The 17,660-nt window shown below is 41.1% G+C and overlaps 1 protein-coding gene across 2 annotated transcripts in view; it reads right to left on the bottom strand.

Moving 5' to 3' along the window:
• TTC21B (tetratricopeptide repeat domain 21B) overlaps positions 1 to 17,654 on the bottom strand; it is a 70,520-nt gene extending 52,866 nt beyond the window's left edge. Inside the window, exons 1-9 of one of the 2 annotated variants that reach the window (XM_025210957.1) lie at positions 17,580 to 17,654; positions 14,263 to 14,373; positions 13,320 to 13,486; positions 11,698 to 11,820; positions 9,815 to 9,972; positions 6,952 to 7,036; positions 3,708 to 3,806; positions 2,327 to 2,519; positions 1,021 to 1,118 (exon numbers count right to left, since the gene is read on the bottom strand). In XM_025210957.1, coding sequence (XP_025066742.1) covers positions 1,021 to 1,118; positions 2,327 to 2,519; positions 3,708 to 3,806; positions 6,952 to 7,036; positions 9,815 to 9,972; positions 11,698 to 11,820; positions 13,320 to 13,486; positions 14,263 to 14,373; positions 17,580 to 17,586 — 1,041 coding nt within the window. In that variant the 5' untranslated portion in view covers positions 17,587 to 17,654. The remainder of the gene's footprint in view (positions 1 to 1,020; positions 1,119 to 2,326; positions 2,520 to 3,707; positions 3,807 to 6,951; positions 7,037 to 9,814; positions 9,973 to 11,697; positions 11,821 to 13,319; positions 13,487 to 14,262; positions 14,374 to 17,579) is intronic. The other variant, XM_025210958.1, reaches the window with a different exon arrangement.
• Between the last annotated feature and the right edge of the window lie 6 nt (positions 17,655 to 17,660).

Here is a 17,660-nt window from a genome sequence, read left to right as displayed (position 1 = left end):
TATATTTGTGTCATCTTGGACTTATCCTCAAACCTTCTTCAAATAAAACTGCTATAAAGGGAATGAGAAGTATATTTATGGTTATTTCAATTGACATGCAACATGTTTTGGACATAGTTTTTCATAATTTAAATTCTATATTTTGGGTAGTTATCAAAAATCCCTTTTATTTGTAATTGGTAAAAGGAAATTAAAAAAATGGAATATAAGACACTTAGCAGTTCTGAGAGATAAGAAATCTAATATTACTTTACCTGTGTTGGGCAAAAATTTAGATATTCCCTAATAATTTCTAGCAAGAAATCAGGGTTCAGTTTTTCAAAGTACTCTACACCAAGAGGTAAGCCATGCAAAGATGAAAAGTGAGTATCCAGAACATCATTCAAAAAGTGAATAACCTCTTCCTGTCTTTTATGTTTCTTCATAGCTAGAACTGCACGCAAAAAAGACAGTTCCTACAAAACAAACAGGACATTTTCAACTTTACAGCAACAATCACTTGCATTACTTTTTAGTGTTATTATATTTATTATCAGTAGTAGCAGCATCCAGCACTGCAGTAACTAAAAAGTTAGCACTCTATATTCTATACTTGGGAATATTTTGTAACATTCAGCCACATAGTATGATTAAAACATTTAGAGATGATCATTAAAATGCATGCAAAAAAGGTTTGCATAGTGCAACCATAATTCTCCTTCAACACACAAACATTGTAACTTGTCAATGTCAAAACCACCAACAAGAAAGATGTCCAAATAAAATACAAAAAGCCTGTCACTCTATTGAAGGCACATTCTCAGAAAGAGTTTGAATAAACATACAGCCCTTGCCTCAAAGCCCAACATGCTACCCTTGTCTGGTGGAAAGGAGGAAAACAAAAGAGGCAAATTTCAGAGTTATGGCCCTTCATTAAGAAAGCTCTGCCTCAAAGAGAATGGCTGTTGAAAAGTTATTTTAAACAGGGCCACCACTTCAAATTAGAATCACAGTACTTCAGTAAAGGAAGATATCTCCTACCCCAGATTTCCCAATGCTTTGTTGAATTTCATTAAGAAATTCCAACTGCTGATCTGCATCTTCCAACTGTCCTTCTATTAGCTGACAACGGATAATTCCTGTAACAATATAAAACATTTAACTTCAGGCTCATCTTTATAACCGCTACCCACTGTTCACATGACAATGGAGAGGGGAAAAAGGATACAAGAACAAGATGTGTAATGATAAATCAGAATTTATACACAGAGCCCAACATATATTTTCTACAGCTATGACTATCCTTCATGAAAACTCTTTCTCCTTTTATCCCCACCAGCACACTCCTTACACTTGATCTGGGGTAATGTAGGTTACTTAAACTGAGTGTGTTACAAACTTTCAAATTCATCATGTATTACAAAATCCAGGATATTCCCAGTATGCTTTTCTTATTTTGCTTAATTCACTGATGCCAATGCAACTTTGCAGAAATTAGTGGATTTACACAAGATGCAAATAAGCAAAGTTCACGCTCACTCAAACATGTGTGATGTTTAGGCTACAGCCAGCATGCAACTGTAGCTTGACTAAAGAAGAGCTTAGATGAATAACCCACTGACCTCACAAGATGCAGGAGCTGCATAGGACTGAAAACTCTACAACATGCTATCTTCCCTGACACATGCAAAAGAACACCTGAATAGAGATGGATTTTACAAGGGGAGCTGGGGGGAAACAGACAAGGTTTTATAGACACTGGAGGCTCACAAAAATATTGCATTAGATTAATGGAAAAGTGAAATCCAATCTTCACAGATATCAAAGCACACAGCATGACTCAAAATAGTAAATTAATTACTAAGAGAAAGGAGACTTGTAACATCAACAAATGCCTTATTTAAATTTTAAATTATTTCCTTAAAGGGGAATAAAGAAACTCTCTCTTAGCATAGGTTGTAATTTTTACTTTCATCTGTTCTCTACTAACTGCAGGTCAGGGATAGGTGATACTACAGCATGGAAGATTTGCTTCCACATCATCATTATTTTTATTCATTCTCTACCTATTGCTAAAGTGACCCTCCTTATCTAGAGCTCAGAAATCACTATTTGAATGAGGGTGAGCGAGATGGCAAAACACAGACACATGACGTGGGGGGACTTACCCTCCCCCAGCTTCTAAGGTAGATGGGGGTTATGGCCAGGGGCAACTGATCTTTCTGTTTTAGTGCCCTAGGTGTTACTTGTACCAACAGTCAATAAACAGATCAAAGAAAAGGATTTCTCCATGCCCTTTTTGACTTAAAAAAAAAAGATATGCAAAGGAAAAAGTATCAGGTCATACCAGTCAATGCAGAAACACTTGTCTCATCAAGTGTCATAGCAGTCTTATACCATTTTAAAGCCTCTTTGACTCTTTCTTGTAAAATCATCTGATAACCAAGTTCTGTAGCAATTTCTGCATCATGTGATGCCAAGCCAAATGCTCTTTCAACTAAGGTTTGAGTCTGTTGAAGGATGAGCTGGTTCCGGTCACACTAAAAGCAAGAATAGTTTTACACCTAAAAGCTTTCAGTTACATTTTGTTTAATGATATTTTCAAGGTATTCAGGCACTATATCATGACTTTTTAAATGAAGATGCACTTCTGATTTCAAATGGTGGCACTGAATCTTGATCAAAAAGAACAAAATGCCTTTTCTTTTACAGTCATTGATTTCTAGCAAACACATGCACAAAGCTGGTTTTAGGAAATAAATAGCAACACATCTTTCCTTTTAGTACAGATTAAGAAGTACTGTGCAGATGTGGATAAAATATTCCATTTTAGGAGACAACCACTGCTAAGCAATACAACAACATCCTTCAAGGCACCGCTGCTGGCAGTTATTTTACTGTGTATATGTGGCCCCAGTTATTGTGCAATGATCTTTATAGAACTGGCTTCTGCATAAGCAATCCTGTCAACCAAGACTAAGATACATACATGACCATATAACAAGAGGTGAAACAGCTGTGACCTGTCAATAGTATTTGCTTTCAGTTACATGGAATAAATCTCTCCTACATGGACATGAAAAGCCATGACTGCCTGTAAAATGTTGAATGAATGGAGCCATCTTATCCAATCTCACATTTGTGAATAAGCAGAATAATGCTTAAAGATGTTAAATAAGAACAAAAATAAGAAAAAAAATACTCATATATTCACTGTTTTTCACTTTTGTTAAAATGCTATATTAAGTTTCTGGCAACGTCATTTAGCTTTCATCCACTTACCTAAACTTCAAAAAACTAATTCTCCAGGGGAAAGTGGAAACTTTTTCCTCACAATTGCTCTGTAATCCAATTTATCCATGGTAGAATTTCAATTTTCATTTAGAATAGAACAACTACACTTTTATTCCTTATTGTCATAAATTATCCTTCCAAATGTAAAAAACTTTATTGCTGGTTCCTTAAATGTGCAGACAGAAAGCTCCAATGCCATTGACATGGCTTTGTCAAATGGAAGTAGAAGCAGGAAAATGAAATTAAGACTGCTCAGCTTCATGCTGTTATTCAAGAAGCCATATGAGCAGCAAAAAATGTGACTGGTAAATGAGCATCTCAGATATTTCTACCATTCCACTGAATTTTCAAATTAAAATGCCGTCTAATATAGTCAACCAGTTCTGGCTTGCCATGTTACTGACATTTTCATTAAGGAAAAAAATTATACTCACTGTTCTGCTGAAAGCTAGTGCCATTTTACAAAATAGTTGAGGATTATGCGGTTCAAGTTTTTCCAGTGCATGAATTAGGTCTCCCAGCCTGGCTGCAGCCTAAAAGAAATGGAAGCATGGAAGTGGCATGTAAACCAACAAATACAAGGCTGCAAATGGATCTTCTTAATGGATTTGTGGCTGACTGCAGGATTAAAAAGTATTTTGGACATTCAAACTAATAAAACAAGTGTTCAAGTGTTAGAAAAATACTCTGAAGCTGCCCAATCAGCAAAGGTTCAGTGAAACAGGTATAATCCAGAACCTAAACCTGCAGATTTAAGGGACCAGGAAATAAAATCAGTCTGGAAGATACAGACACCAGCATGGTTCCCTGGGCTTGTTCCTCAATATCCAAGAATGATTTTTAATGCACTGCTCAGCAAAATCAATAAGCATCTTTTATATACAAGACAATTCCACCTAAAGCCAAAATCATTTATACTGAAAAGGCACAAAGGAATGGTCCTCAAATTATAAAATGGAAGAATAAAGGGTAACATTTGCCAAAGTAGTTCCAGCCTAGATTCATAAAAAGGACCCAAACACCTAAGTTGCATTTTAAAAGGAATTTAGGGTCCTAAGTCCAAGTTACTGAGCCACTGCCTAAAATGCCACCAGTACCTGTTTTCTGTTCAGTTCAGCTACTGAGCATACCCTGAACTGCTACATTGGCAGAACAACTGTTTGAGTTGTTTAACCCCTCCTAAAGCTAATTTAGGATTGACAAATAAGGTATTTTTGAGCCTAAGTGCTCTAAAAGGCCTAACCTGAGAGGTATATTCTAAGCACACTTAACATGCATTGACAGCACTTAGTTTCACTTAAAACTGGGGGCAGTGATGCTGCTTTCATTTTGCACAACAGACTAGTGGTTAGAGAACTCAACCAGGAAGCAAGAGCTTGGGTTCTAGGCCCTGATGAGACTGATACTGCCTCCCCACAGGACAGCACCCTAATCACCAGATTTGTGAATGTAGCTGGAGAGAGGACACCAGCAATCCCTTCTATAAAAGCTGAGCAACTGTAAGGCAAGAAGCAGGCACAGTGGCAGAAAGATTGAAGTCTGCAGTTCAGCAAGAAGGGTACTTGCCTAGGAAAGGGGGAAATTCTGGCTTTTGATCCTTGCCCATGATATGCTTTATGAATTCTGGCGTAGAGTCACTAGATAACATTCAGGAACATTAAGAGCAGGTATGCACAAAAGAGCACCTACAGACTTCAAACACCTCTGGAGTCAGGTAAAAGCTGAGCAGGTTGTTTTAAGGCTCACTAGACTGGACTGGGTTTAGGTGCCGAAGTCCCATCTAATGGTATACATCCTTTTGTGGACTTTGTCTCAAAATCCTAAATTCATAACTGAAAACTTTATTTAAAGTTTTACTAATCCCAGCTTTATCGGATGGGACTGTGATGGCCGAAGCAATAATGTTAACTACTTTTACATGTTATGCAACTGTGAACCATCTACTGAGAGAAAAAATCTTTTAAAAAGAAATGAAGATAAGCAGATATATAATGATGATGTACTGCTTCTCTGGTTACTGGGAGATGCACCAAAATCCATGGATTTATAAGATGTTCATTAGCTTCTGTCACAACATATTAAAACGCTCCATTATGGCTTTTTGTACTTATTTATTTAGAGATGTGCTAACAGCTTTATACAATTATTTAAATTACTTTATTTAGAACTGCACTAATGGCATAAAATATTTCTCCCTTTAAATATACAACACTTCGCTTTTATTTATCTGTCATGAGACCCTTTGGCATTTAAAACAGATCTAGGCTATTATTTCTATGTAATTATGTAACTGAATTTGTTTTGTGCTAACTGTATAAAAGCACATTTTCCCCTAAAAGTGAGGTAATAGAATAATACATAAAAATCCTTAGTGAGTCTCATAAGGATAAATTAAATGGAATTTTTAATTAAGTGACTGAAGAGGCACCAGAAGAGGAGGAAGTATGATGAAGGAAGGATTTACAGTATCGGTGCATATTGAATCAATACCAATAAAAGGAAAATTGGCATTATGGGCAAACAGCTTTTCTTGGCCGGGGTAACCAATAACATCAGTGATAGATGCCACGTGCATGCACACAGCCGCAGCATGCATGCAGCCAGGAATGCAGCCAGGCAGTGTGAAGAGCAGCATCCAGCTGGTAAGTCTGTAGGGGGGAGGAGAGGGCAGATCGAGGGCCCCCCACAGTGAGGGAGGGAATGGGGCTGGGGTAGGCACTGTCTAGCCGGGGTGGGACAGGGCATGGGACAGAGCCATGGGCAGCTCATCTGGGGGCATAGGGAGGAAGGACAGCCCCTGCTGCTATGGGCAGCCCCAGGGGAGGCATGGGAGGGCATGTGCCCTCCAGATTTGTGCATGGGGTGAGGGTGGGCTGCCTTCTGTGGACTTGGGGCCAGGGGCTGTGCCAGCCTCTTCCCAGTGGGCGGGGGCTACGCTCAAACCAGGCAGGGGGCGACACTGGGAGGGGTGGCCATAGGGTGGGCTACAGTCACCCCCAAATTTGCCATAACCCTCCCCTCCTAGTGCTGTTGCTGCCTACCCCAAGTGCACATGCCCCCCCCCCCTCCATGCTTCCCCTGGGGTGCATGCAGCAACAGGAGCCACCCCCATTGCCAGCCTGCAGACACAAGCTACACGCAGCTCTGTCCTGCGCCTCTCCCCACCCCGGCTGGGCAACACCTGCTCCTGCCTCTGTCCCAGCCTCATTCCCTCCCTTATTGCAAGGGCCTTGATCTATCCCCGTCATGACCCTTCCCCCACAAAGACTTACCGGCCAAATGCTGCTCTCCAAGCTGCTGGGCTGCATATCAACTATTGGATCGGTATCAGCCGTTATGTCTGGTTAATAATTGGCCATCAGTATCAGCCAAAAAAATCTTTAAACAGGTGCATCCCTAAGTTGCAGCCATACAATTAACTCACTGGACAAAAAGGGAATAGGAAATTCAGTCTGACTTCCTCCTATTCAGTGGCATAGTGAAAATAAACTGTGGACATCTGTCCAAGAAAAAAAAAATCTATGGTGCTGAAAGGGTATTGCAAGCAAAACCTGGCCCTGTCTCATTTTCTAATATTATTTTAGCTGACATAATATATTTACAGTCCTTTATTATATAATCTTTTTTTGGACCATTAAAGTTTTCAGTGATTGAAAAGTCTGATATGAAAGGACTCACCTCAGTTATATTTCCTTCTCTACAAAGATAATGAAGAACTTCCATTCTTATGGCTTCCAAATTAAGAGCATCTTTCTGCAGCAATCTGAGAAAGATATACAATTGCGTCAGTGTTACTTGACAATATTTTTTAAAGTAACTGTAGGAGTGTCTACACATGCATTTGATCCTCGCAAGTAAATGCTCCCGGACAGGCATCTACACATGCAGGGAAGTGGAAGCAGATTAGCTGTTAATGGCAGCAAAACTGCTCCCACTTCCTGAAGCCCTGCAATGGGGCCCTGTTGCCACCAGGGGATCTCTATGCTGCCCCTGGGTGCTAGGGGCTGGCAGGGAACATTGGGCCAGGAGAAAGCAGTTTCCTGGCTGGGGCTGGGACATTTACACCCTGCAGCCAGGGGCTGCCTCCTGGATAAATTAAGAATAAATTAAATGGGATTTTTAATAAAGTGACTGAAGAGGCACCAGAAGAGGAAGAAATATGAGGAAGAAAGGATCTGCAGTAGAGATACACCAATATATTGGTGCATACTGGATCAGCACCAATAAAAAGAAAATTAGCATTATCGGCAATCAGCTTTTTTTGGGCATAGCTGATAACGTCGCTGTTAAATGCCACATGCAGCCCAGATGGAGTGTCGCACCAAATCCTGCTTCTTTGGGATTATCACCTTTAAACATTATGTACATGAGGCATGATTTATGAACACCAACACTTCAAAAACTTTCAAGCTCACAGAGGTTCTCTCCTCCAGAGTGCCTAAGAACAGCAGGGCCTAAGAACTGCAGGCCCTATATCAAGACATTATACCAGCAGTCCGTGTGGGTGTCTGTGGCAGCACACCTTTGGGTGCTTGCCACTTTAGGGGCTGGAGGCAGACATCTGGTAGGTGCCTGATTAGGGCACCCATTTTAAGACCAAGTTTATATAGGGTGAGGCAGTAGTTTGTTGCCAGCCGAGAGAGAATCATCAGCCGGCTGAGCTATAATTCTAGAACATCTTAGAGGTAAGAGCATAGCTATGGGGGTGGTTTGGAGGCTCCTGGCCCTGGGCATGACCTAAAACTGCAACCTGCTGTATAAGGGGGATCTGGCAGTGCTGTCTGTGGCAGGACAGCCCCCAAGAAATACTAGACCAATTACTCCCCACCGGTGAAAGGCAGGTAGGGGCACCTTAACCCTGCCCCCCACCAATCTGGTGGGTAGCTGTGAGAGCTGTGGGAGCAGTGGGGCCAGGTGTGCCCATTAGAAGGCATCTGAGCCCAACAGAGGCAAAGGGTCCCAGAGGGGGCAATATTGTTGGGAAGAGTTATGGTGAGGGCCTGCGCAGAGTAGGGTGCAAAAAGGGGCACTTGAAGGACTGCATGTGTAGGGTGCAGAGCAGGGCTGCGAGAGTGGCCTGAAGGACAGTACATGGGCCAACTCCATGAGTGAGAACAGAGCCAAGGGGCCCGGTGAGAGGCCCAGAGTGGAGTCAGCCCAGTATCTGGCATAAGGCCAGGCCACGTAGAGTAGGGGACTTCAAAGGAACTGAAGGGCTGCATGTGTCCTGCCAGAATACAAGTAGTGAAGCCTGATGGCCCAAAGGGGCCGCTCAAAAGGAGCAAAGGTGGTGAAGTGTGGCCCAGTGGTGGGCAGTATGTTAGAGGCCCCTGTGAAAAGAGGGAGGAGTGCAAGAGACCCCAAGTAAGAGGCGGGGTGCAGAGTGAGTGTCTGCATGAATGGAGCCCAATGAAGGACTGAATTTGCCCTGGCCGCAGACTGGGGAGTAATCACGATCTGGATGCCATTTGCGAGGCATGGGCCATGGTGTAAGGAGGGTACAGAGCCACAGATAACACACCCTGGCATTGGGGTAATATAAGGGAAGCCTCCTGCTTCTTATATCATATTAACATTCAAGTCGTGGCAGGAAAGTTAGGGCAGACTGCCCTAGGCAGGTGGGTGGGCAGACTTGTAATGAGGCCTCAAGTTTGCCCCCCCTGTCACGGTGTCTCAGGTTCAATTTTTTTTAATCAAACTACTTTAAAATTATCCAAACAAAAATCAAAACTCCTATGTTTTTAGCCAAATTTTTAAAGTCAGCATCTGAAGTTAGGTTTCATAACCCTTATATAGGCACCTACTTGATTTTCAAAAATGTTAAAAACTTAACTCCTCCAGCTAGCAATAAGAATGGTTTGGTGCTTGGCACTTTTTTGGTGTCCCAAGACTAATTTAGGAAGCCAAAATTAAGCATCTCCACTTTGGTTTGTTTTAAATCTTTGCCCTGATATTCATTACAAATAGTGAGTGAAGTTTATTTTGGCTTCCTGAGCCAAAGCAATTTTTATAATATGGAATCTAAAAAAAGCCAGCGAAAAACTCTTGTAAAATGGAAATCATCATAAAGCTGATCAGTCTTGCCAGAACTACCTCAGAACTCTTCTGGCTAAATGCTTTAGGCAAGAAATCACTGGGGGTCAGAGTGGGGGAAGCAAATCAAGTTGCCAATAAATATATCTATTTTGTAATTGCAGCTCTATAATAAAATTACCTGATTTCATACCCAAAATAAGTAAAGGGTTGCCAACGTCAAATATTTAACAATGCTGTATTTCCTATAGAACTAGAAGGGGCAGAATCAGTTTTAGAAAAAAAAAATGTTACTTTAAAAACTGAATAGCATACATATAGTATAACTCCGTAATACAACTGGGTTTAGATTCCCGAGTCTCGTCACATACTACAGCTGGCAGCATACAGGGAAAAAAAATTCAAAATCAGTATTTAAACATAAAAGCAAATCCTACTGCTTATTTTCTAGTTTTCTCAACAACATAGCAAGACCATCACCACTGACATATGTTACTATATACTCAACCTTTGTGCTGTTTCAACTGCCTGTTCCCAATCTTGTAAAGCAAGCTGTAGCTTCATTTTCTTTATGAAAGCAGGAAGGAAGTTTGGGAAATTTGCAATTATCTGGTTCACAGTTTCCAAAGCTCCTGAATAATTTTGGCGGACCTCAAAATATTGTGCCTAATGAAAGTAAAAAAAAAAAGTCATATCAAAGCCCTTTAGCCTTGCAAAACTGTCAAGAGTCAGGAGTATTTTCAGACAGGACCTGAAAAGCAAAGCTGGGGGAGGACCATAAAAACGCTTAGTAGAAGGAACTTTTCCCCATTCTTAATATTTTTCTTCCACATTTCTCTGTGGCAAAAGATACAGAAGGAAAAGACAAGTCAAAAGCTGATACTTGGTAAGCACCTTTATAACAAAGGTAACTGTAGCAAAGAACAAGCAGAAGAATGAATTTTAAAAGACTGACAAGAACTATTAGCTCTTTTCAAAAGGTTAAGGAGGAAGCAGCTGAAACTATCCTAGTGCTGTTGATCCATTTTATCCAATCCCCTAAAACTATCAGTTGTTACCTGGGGTTCCAAGAAGGTTAAATGTCCTCTTACCACACAAACAAAGAAGGAGAATTGGTGTGTTAGATGACACACTTAATTCTTCTACATACCATGGAGGGGAGAAATGTGCACCTGTGCTGAAGATTAACCTCACGTGCCAAACAGGACTCAATGTGAGGTACTAAAGAAATGCACAGTAGGCTGCCTTAATGCACAGTAACAAATGTGCACAGTTTACATGACGTTTAAAGTGCAGTAGCCTAGTTTACTGCACATTAGCGTAATTGCATTGTTTTGTGATGCTTAAATGCACAGTAAACTAGGTTTCTACACATCAAAGTGCATGTGTAGACACACCCAGAGTGCCATTAAGAGCACAAAATAAATAATTAAGAGGAACTATTTATGAGATTTTTCTAATTAGTTTTTCCAGCCAGAGTAACCTTAGTAATGGTCGCAACTATAACTGATACAAATTTTTTATATCAGATTAAACCGTTATATTTTTAAATTATGCTACAATTTGGCAGTTGGCACAGTGACTTTGCGATATTAATGAACATCCAATTTAACTAGGATGAGAACAATTCTTTTATTTGTTCGAGTGGTTTGAAATTCTTTTCCCAAAATGAAAAAGCTTATTAAATAGATGTATGAAGCACACATTCACATGGTGTCTATTAGGCAGAAAAGTATCACTCAACAGCAAAGTTTAATTTGGAAGGAAGAGGAAACATTCTAAACACGTGTATTAATAGTTTAGTTTATGAATGTAAATAAACATTAATTATATAAAAGTTAAAATGAAGATTAGCTTGGGGCTTTCAAAACGACATTCTACCGGGAGAAAAAAGGAAACGAAAAACACTTCTAACTTATGGATCAAAAGAGAATTTCAAGAGTAGGAAACAGATAAACAGAAGTTCATAGTTAAAAGTCCAATACAAATGATCAGCTGATGCAGTGAATTGTGTCCCAATTTTGTCCCCTTGTGTCCATATACAGGGAGAGCAAAGACAAATGCCACTGTAAAAATAGCAATAATACCCATTTATTTTAAATTTTATTTTAATTATATTAAGCATACTCTGTATTGAATTAAATAGGGTAACTCTTATAAACCTACACTATATTTTTGTTATTACTTAATAAAACTGATACACTATCTCCTTCTCTAATGGAAAAACTGAGGCAGTAAATACAGAGTTCTAATCTCACCAGTCCGCCCCCTCCCCCTGTCACCAGGCAAATCATAGAAAATCTCCCCGTAGGTTTCCAACACTCCCAAGACCCAAAGTGCTACCAATAAGATATTTCTATAAAGTATTTTAACAGAATACATTAAACTCACTTTACCCAGCAGGGCAAAAACATCTATCCCTTCCTGCATTGCTTCATCAAAATATTTCACAGCTTTTTTAATATAGGCTTCTTTCCCACAGGTGACATCAAGCCATGCTTTCAAAATCAATCCCTGTAAAGCAAAATACAAATCAGAGTTAAGTAAATGTTAAGACATTTCTCATAATGGCAAGCAGCAATAGAAAACAGTGTCTTATAATATTGCTCTTGAAGCAAGAGCAGGTTAAAAAAATGTTTTAAATCTGACTTTGTTTCTTTTTAAAAAGGAAAATTGTGTCCCATTTAAAAAAATCAAATTACATTTATGTTTTAGTACAGTTTATTAAAATAATTGAAAATTAAATTAAAAAACATAACATCAAGAGGTACATGCTTGCTGCCAAAGTTTCAAACTAAATCATACCAGTGCACTAGGGAAAATTCAATGGGTAAGCACTAGCTAAGTATCTGAAACTAAAGATTGTTGTAGTGACAGACCAGCTTCTGCAGGTTCACAGAATATTTTCTTAATTCCAGATAATTGAAACTTCAGTTCAGTAGCCAATGATTAATTCAAAGTTGCAAAACTGACCAGGTGTTGGGAAGGGAGAAAAGGGGGAGGGAAGGAAAGCTTGTTTTCTTTATTCAATTATGAATAAAAACTAGGGGCAAGAAGATAAGATCTATTAGCTCTAAAATTGTGAAAGTCATTGCACCCAGAAATGTAGTTTGATTCACTAAGTGTGGGGAATATTTGTTTTATTTAATATATCAGTTTTAAATGCAGAAGCACTTCTTATGTCTCTAGCACATTTAACAAAAATATATATAAAATTTAAAGAGAAATTTTAAAGTCCTTGTTTTCCGTATTATGTCCATTCAAATTTTAATCCTAAAGTAAAATTAATCTAGTAAGTGGAAAAAAAAAAGCAGAAAGCAAAGCAGTTGACTGGACAGGTGACACATAATTTGCGGCTTGCGTACCAGAAATGTTGCCTCTCCCCCCTATTTTAATCTATTCATGTAGTTATGTACATACAGCATGTTCTTCTAGTCAGCAAAAATAACCAATGTTTATCATAAAGGCTAGCTGCATATATTCGTAATATTTAAGAATTAGCAGAGAAGCTGTTTAGCCTGGAAAACTTGGTTGCTCATTTGTTTTGGCTTTGGCTTTACTTTTTTGCTTATTTAAATATATGAACACCATCTTTAGTTGAACCACCACTATTCCACACCATTTCTAAAATTTTCTAAGAAATATTGGATGCTAACATATTCAAATTACAATTAAAAAAGGTTATAATTTCTCGGCTTCAAAGGTTTGCTGGAAAGTCCCCCAAAAATAACACAAGTGGCATTTTCTAGGAAAAAACATTTATACCCCAAACCAGAAGCTTCCTAGCTAATAGTATTTCTGCCAGCGACTTCATATCTTGCTTTTCAGATAATGAATCTAGATCTTAATGAAATTAAAATAGCCCTGTGCTTCCCACAACATAATGCCTCCCCTTTGGCATTACAGCATATGAAATAAAATAGAAGATCATTCCATGTAGCAGTGGGATAGAAAATCTAGTTTTAAGAGACCAATATTCTTATTTTATACAGAAAGAAATAAACAGCAGTTACCTCTTTATCTCCATTAGAAACTTTGATCATTCTATCAACATATTCACGAGCTTTATCCTGACGGCCGAGATGCCACAAAAACAAACCTGCAAAGTACAAAGCCTGCTGTCCTGCTGTCTTACGATGTTCCTTCATTTTGGCATCCAGTTCCAGAATAGCATCTCGATCTGAAATCAATCAATAACAGCAGAAATTGTTCAAGAAATTTTGGTACATTTCCAAGCTGTAAGTTATAGTACAATAATTATGGGACAAAGTGTCTCATTCCCAGCTGGTTGGCAGTTCTAAACATGCCAGCCTGAAGCAGACTCAAACATAAGCGTAAAGTGGCCCCATTAATAAGGTCCTAAGGTAATGCTTTGGTTAAAAAAAATCCAGAATGTTTTGCCAGCGTTCATGTTCCTATCAGCATCTGGCTAGTAACTGAATGGTAATTTGGCAGCAACAAGTGCTAGATGACAGATAAGAGGGCTACTGGGAGGGTTCAGTATGCAGTGTAACATGTGGAGAAGAAGGAAGGGCATTTTTTAAACCAAAGATACTTTTACAGAAAAAAAAAATCTTACCCTGCCAGGCAAGATGCCCTATAACATGCTATACTGTCCTGCAAGATGTATCCCCTGAACTGAAAACAGCATAGCCAGAGTCATAAATGTTTATTAGTTTAGCAAAGCAACAGTGTGCATCTCAGATCTTTGTATTTTATTTGTAAAAACATTTCTATTTATCCTATTTTTATACAGAATTTCTGTATATATATTTTTGTCACTGTTTACCCAATTACAGTATCAGATACTCCAGTCACATGCAAGGCAAGCATGTGTTTTTTTTTTTTTTAAGAGTCGATTATACTTCTCAGTTTACACTGCAGGTAGATCTCTTAACTGTAAACATCCTAAACTTGGCAAAACACAAAAGGGCAATGAGATTTCAACAAACACACCTGGATTAGAGCTCTTCTTGTGGGCATAGATGAGTGCCATCATTGTGCAAAGTGACACCTCTTGTTTGTTTTTAATATGTTCAAACTCCCGAATGGCCTCTTGAACTTGACCTACAAAAAAAGAACCACCAAATAATACACTATAGTTTCTCTTAACAACTTAAAAACACCAGCCCTTTGCAAAAGTACTTAGCTTGTTATTGCAACAATTAACAATTTAGAGGACTACATCAGAAAGAATGGAGTTTCTCCCCTCCAATCTATTTTGTGCAGTTAACAGCACTTTGCATATAGTAAAGTAGGGAAAATAAATGAAGTTTGAGTCTTCCACAAAGCAAAGAAAATAAGTGGGGTTTTGCTCTAGTTCTAGGAGACACCAAGGGCAGGAAGTTCAAGGACAAGTTCATGGACTCAAACTATTTTGTTACACTTCATTTTCAAAAACATCTCAAATAATGAGTACAGGTTTCCCTCTCTTTATGCTGTATATGCGTTCCTGGAATATGGCGCATAACTCAAATTTGCATCAAGGGAACCTGCTTTACAATGTAACAAATAGGGATACATTCCAAGACCTTGACTGTACTGACTCCCAGGCCATTTCTACCACTTTTAAAAGACAATGCTGGTACTCACCAACAGCAGACAGTACACACAAGCACAGGGCACTATCATAATGGGGATAGTAACTACAGAAATCCATCACAGACAACGAGCGAGAAGCAAAGGTCCACAGAGAAGACCGTATTTGGGTACATGTCACTCGCACAGCGCACTGCACAAAGCAGCTGACTGCAGGCTTCCACCACACCAATCTCGTAAGAGGGACTTTTACCTCGCATATAACAAATTTTTGGTATAAAAAGGATCATTGTGTAAGAGCAAATTCACACATACAGAACCCGTATAAAGCAAGAGAAACCTGTAGGGTAAACAAACCCCAAAATACAGGATTTAAAGTATCTTGCCAAAAAACAAGTGTAAGAGAATTATCTCTTTATAACTTTATTTTCCTATGTGCACTTTGTTGGTTTGAGTCTATTTAGAAAGACTCTTGGTCTAAAGGTGTAATGATGGGTAAATGAAAACTGAGAGGTAGCTAGCCATGCTAGCCTGAAGACAGGATAGAGATACACATTACAAATGAACTAAATAAACTATACAGAGGCCATAACTTAAGCTCATGAACTTGAGCTCACTTCATTAGACACTGTGTAAGTAAAAATGTATGCAGTCATTATGTGCAGACAGACAGAGGCATGAACAACATGTGCCCCTCAGTGGCTGGGGAGGGCACAGCGGTGGCAGGGGTAAGTAGGGAACTCCTGCAGACACTGCAGGTGGGGGAAGAGGGGTGGCGAGCACCGACCAGGGGTTGGTGACCACCCATGGACGCTGCTGGCAGTGTCGATTGCTGACCACCTGCAGACACCGCTGGCGGTGATGGCAGCGGCGGGGGGCGCCGCATGTAGCAACTGCCCAGATGCCACCCACACCCTTTTTGTAGGGGATGCACTGCCATGCTCAGGGGGTGCATGTGCACCCCCTACGCACTGCCAATGGACAGAGGCCTGTAAAACGTAGGAGATATATCTTTCTATAGAAAAAGTGAAGTGCTTGACTATGGGGCAAGTAATGTTTCCACAAAACAGAGGGGAAAAAATATGCCTTTGAACCAGGGTGTAGTGCAGTGATTCACAAGCCGGGTGCCATGGAACCATGGGATGCCCTGAGATTCTTTTGAGGGTGTGGCAGAGTGGTACACAATGTTAGCTGTGTTAGGTGCACAAACACGATTCACCACATAAACGCAGAGTTTTCAAACAGGAATCCATAGCGACAAACCCACTGTGCCCTGCTGCAGCTTTCCAAGCGCTTAGCAACAGAGCTTGGCAAATAGTTGAAGGGCTGCCATAAAGAGAAGGGAAAGCACCTTTTCTATTTTGCTGCCCGGAGGAGGACACAAACTTTGGTTGCGAAGTTGCAGCACAGTAAGTTTAGACTGACCAGCTGGAAAAACTCCTTCACTGTTAGAACAGTGAGGCAGCAGAATAGACTGTCTATGGAAGTTATAGATTTTCCATCACTGGAGATGTTCAAGAAGAGGTTGGACAGCCACTGGTTGGGGATTATCTAGGTACAGCTGTGCCCATGTTCTACCACGGATATTTCATGTGCTTCTGGGCTTGGCTGGTTGCTACGTATCAGGGTGTTTTAAGCCTTCTGAGAGGCACTGGGTATTGGCTACAACCAAGGCCGGGGCTTTTCACTGGAGTGTGCTAATGCTCCTGTTGGAACCAAAGCTGGAGGATCCTGGCTACAGGGTCTTGTCCATTTGCTCAGGGTCAGACCAATCACCATATTTGGGGTCAGGAAGGAACTAGACCTCCCCGGTCAAAAGGATACAAAAAAACTGTGTGAGTTTTTGCCTTCCACGTCAGCACAGGGCAGGGCTCTCTACCTGGGATCTTTTGAATATGCATTGACATTTCATGGAAGTGGGATGCTGGCTGCCCTGCTCTCCCTCTGGCAGGCTGGCACGCTGGGCTGCAGTGTGTCAGGGTTGAAGGTCTTACGCAGAGTTCAGATCAGTAGGGGGCAACCCACGGCAAGCAAAGGCACACGTGCCTCGGGGAAGGGACTGGTGCTGCGCTGCCGCAACAAGGATCAGGCCCCTCATGGCTCTACTGCCACACGCCCCTGGCACACCAACATTTTCCAAGCCAAGGTTGTGGGTGTTTTTGGTACTCTGCCCAAAACCAGTGCTGCCCCCTGGTTGTATGTATGGTTGTCAGGCATGACCTCTGGAGGTCCCTTGCAGCCCTACTCCTCTATGACTAGGGGCACTTTTACACGTGCTCTGGGGTTGCGGGGAGAGCTGCGCTTCAAGGGGAGCAGGGACACTGATGCACAAGATGCAGGAGGATGCTGGAGCGCAGCAACTGCCACGCTGCAGCAGACTCGATGAACCAAGTATACCCCGATACGCTGCCTCCACGCTTGTGTCCAATCCTAGGAAGAGAGAAGCCGCTCCGGTAGTTTTCCACAAGTCAAAAAGCCAAGTGAGGAGGAGAAGCACGCACGCTCCGAGGGGGCCCTCGAGTGTAACCAAGGCCAGCCCCAGCGTACTGAGAGGCCCCGAGCCTAACACTGCACCGCGGGGACGGCAACACCCCGCGCTTTCCCCCGGGCTTCTGCCAAGAGGAGCTGAGCTCGGGACCAGCGCGTGCCCCCCTCGCCCCACCAAAGCCGACAGGGAGCCTCCGCCTCAGCTCGAGCACGAGCCTCGGGGCTTCCCCGACCCCGCCGCCGGTTACCTGCCATGAGGAGGCCGGAGGCGCGGGAGAAGAGCAGCACGGGGGCGCCAGCCGCCTTGCGGAGCCCGTCCTCGGACACGG

This window comes from Alligator sinensis, unplaced genomic scaffold, assembly GCF_000455745.1.
Source record: "Alligator sinensis unplaced genomic scaffold, ASM45574v1 scaffold738_1, whole genome shotgun sequence".
Classification (NCBI taxonomy): Eukaryota; Metazoa; Chordata; order Crocodylia; family Alligatoridae; genus Alligator; species Alligator sinensis.
This window is presented reverse-complemented; position numbering and strand designations above follow the sequence as displayed.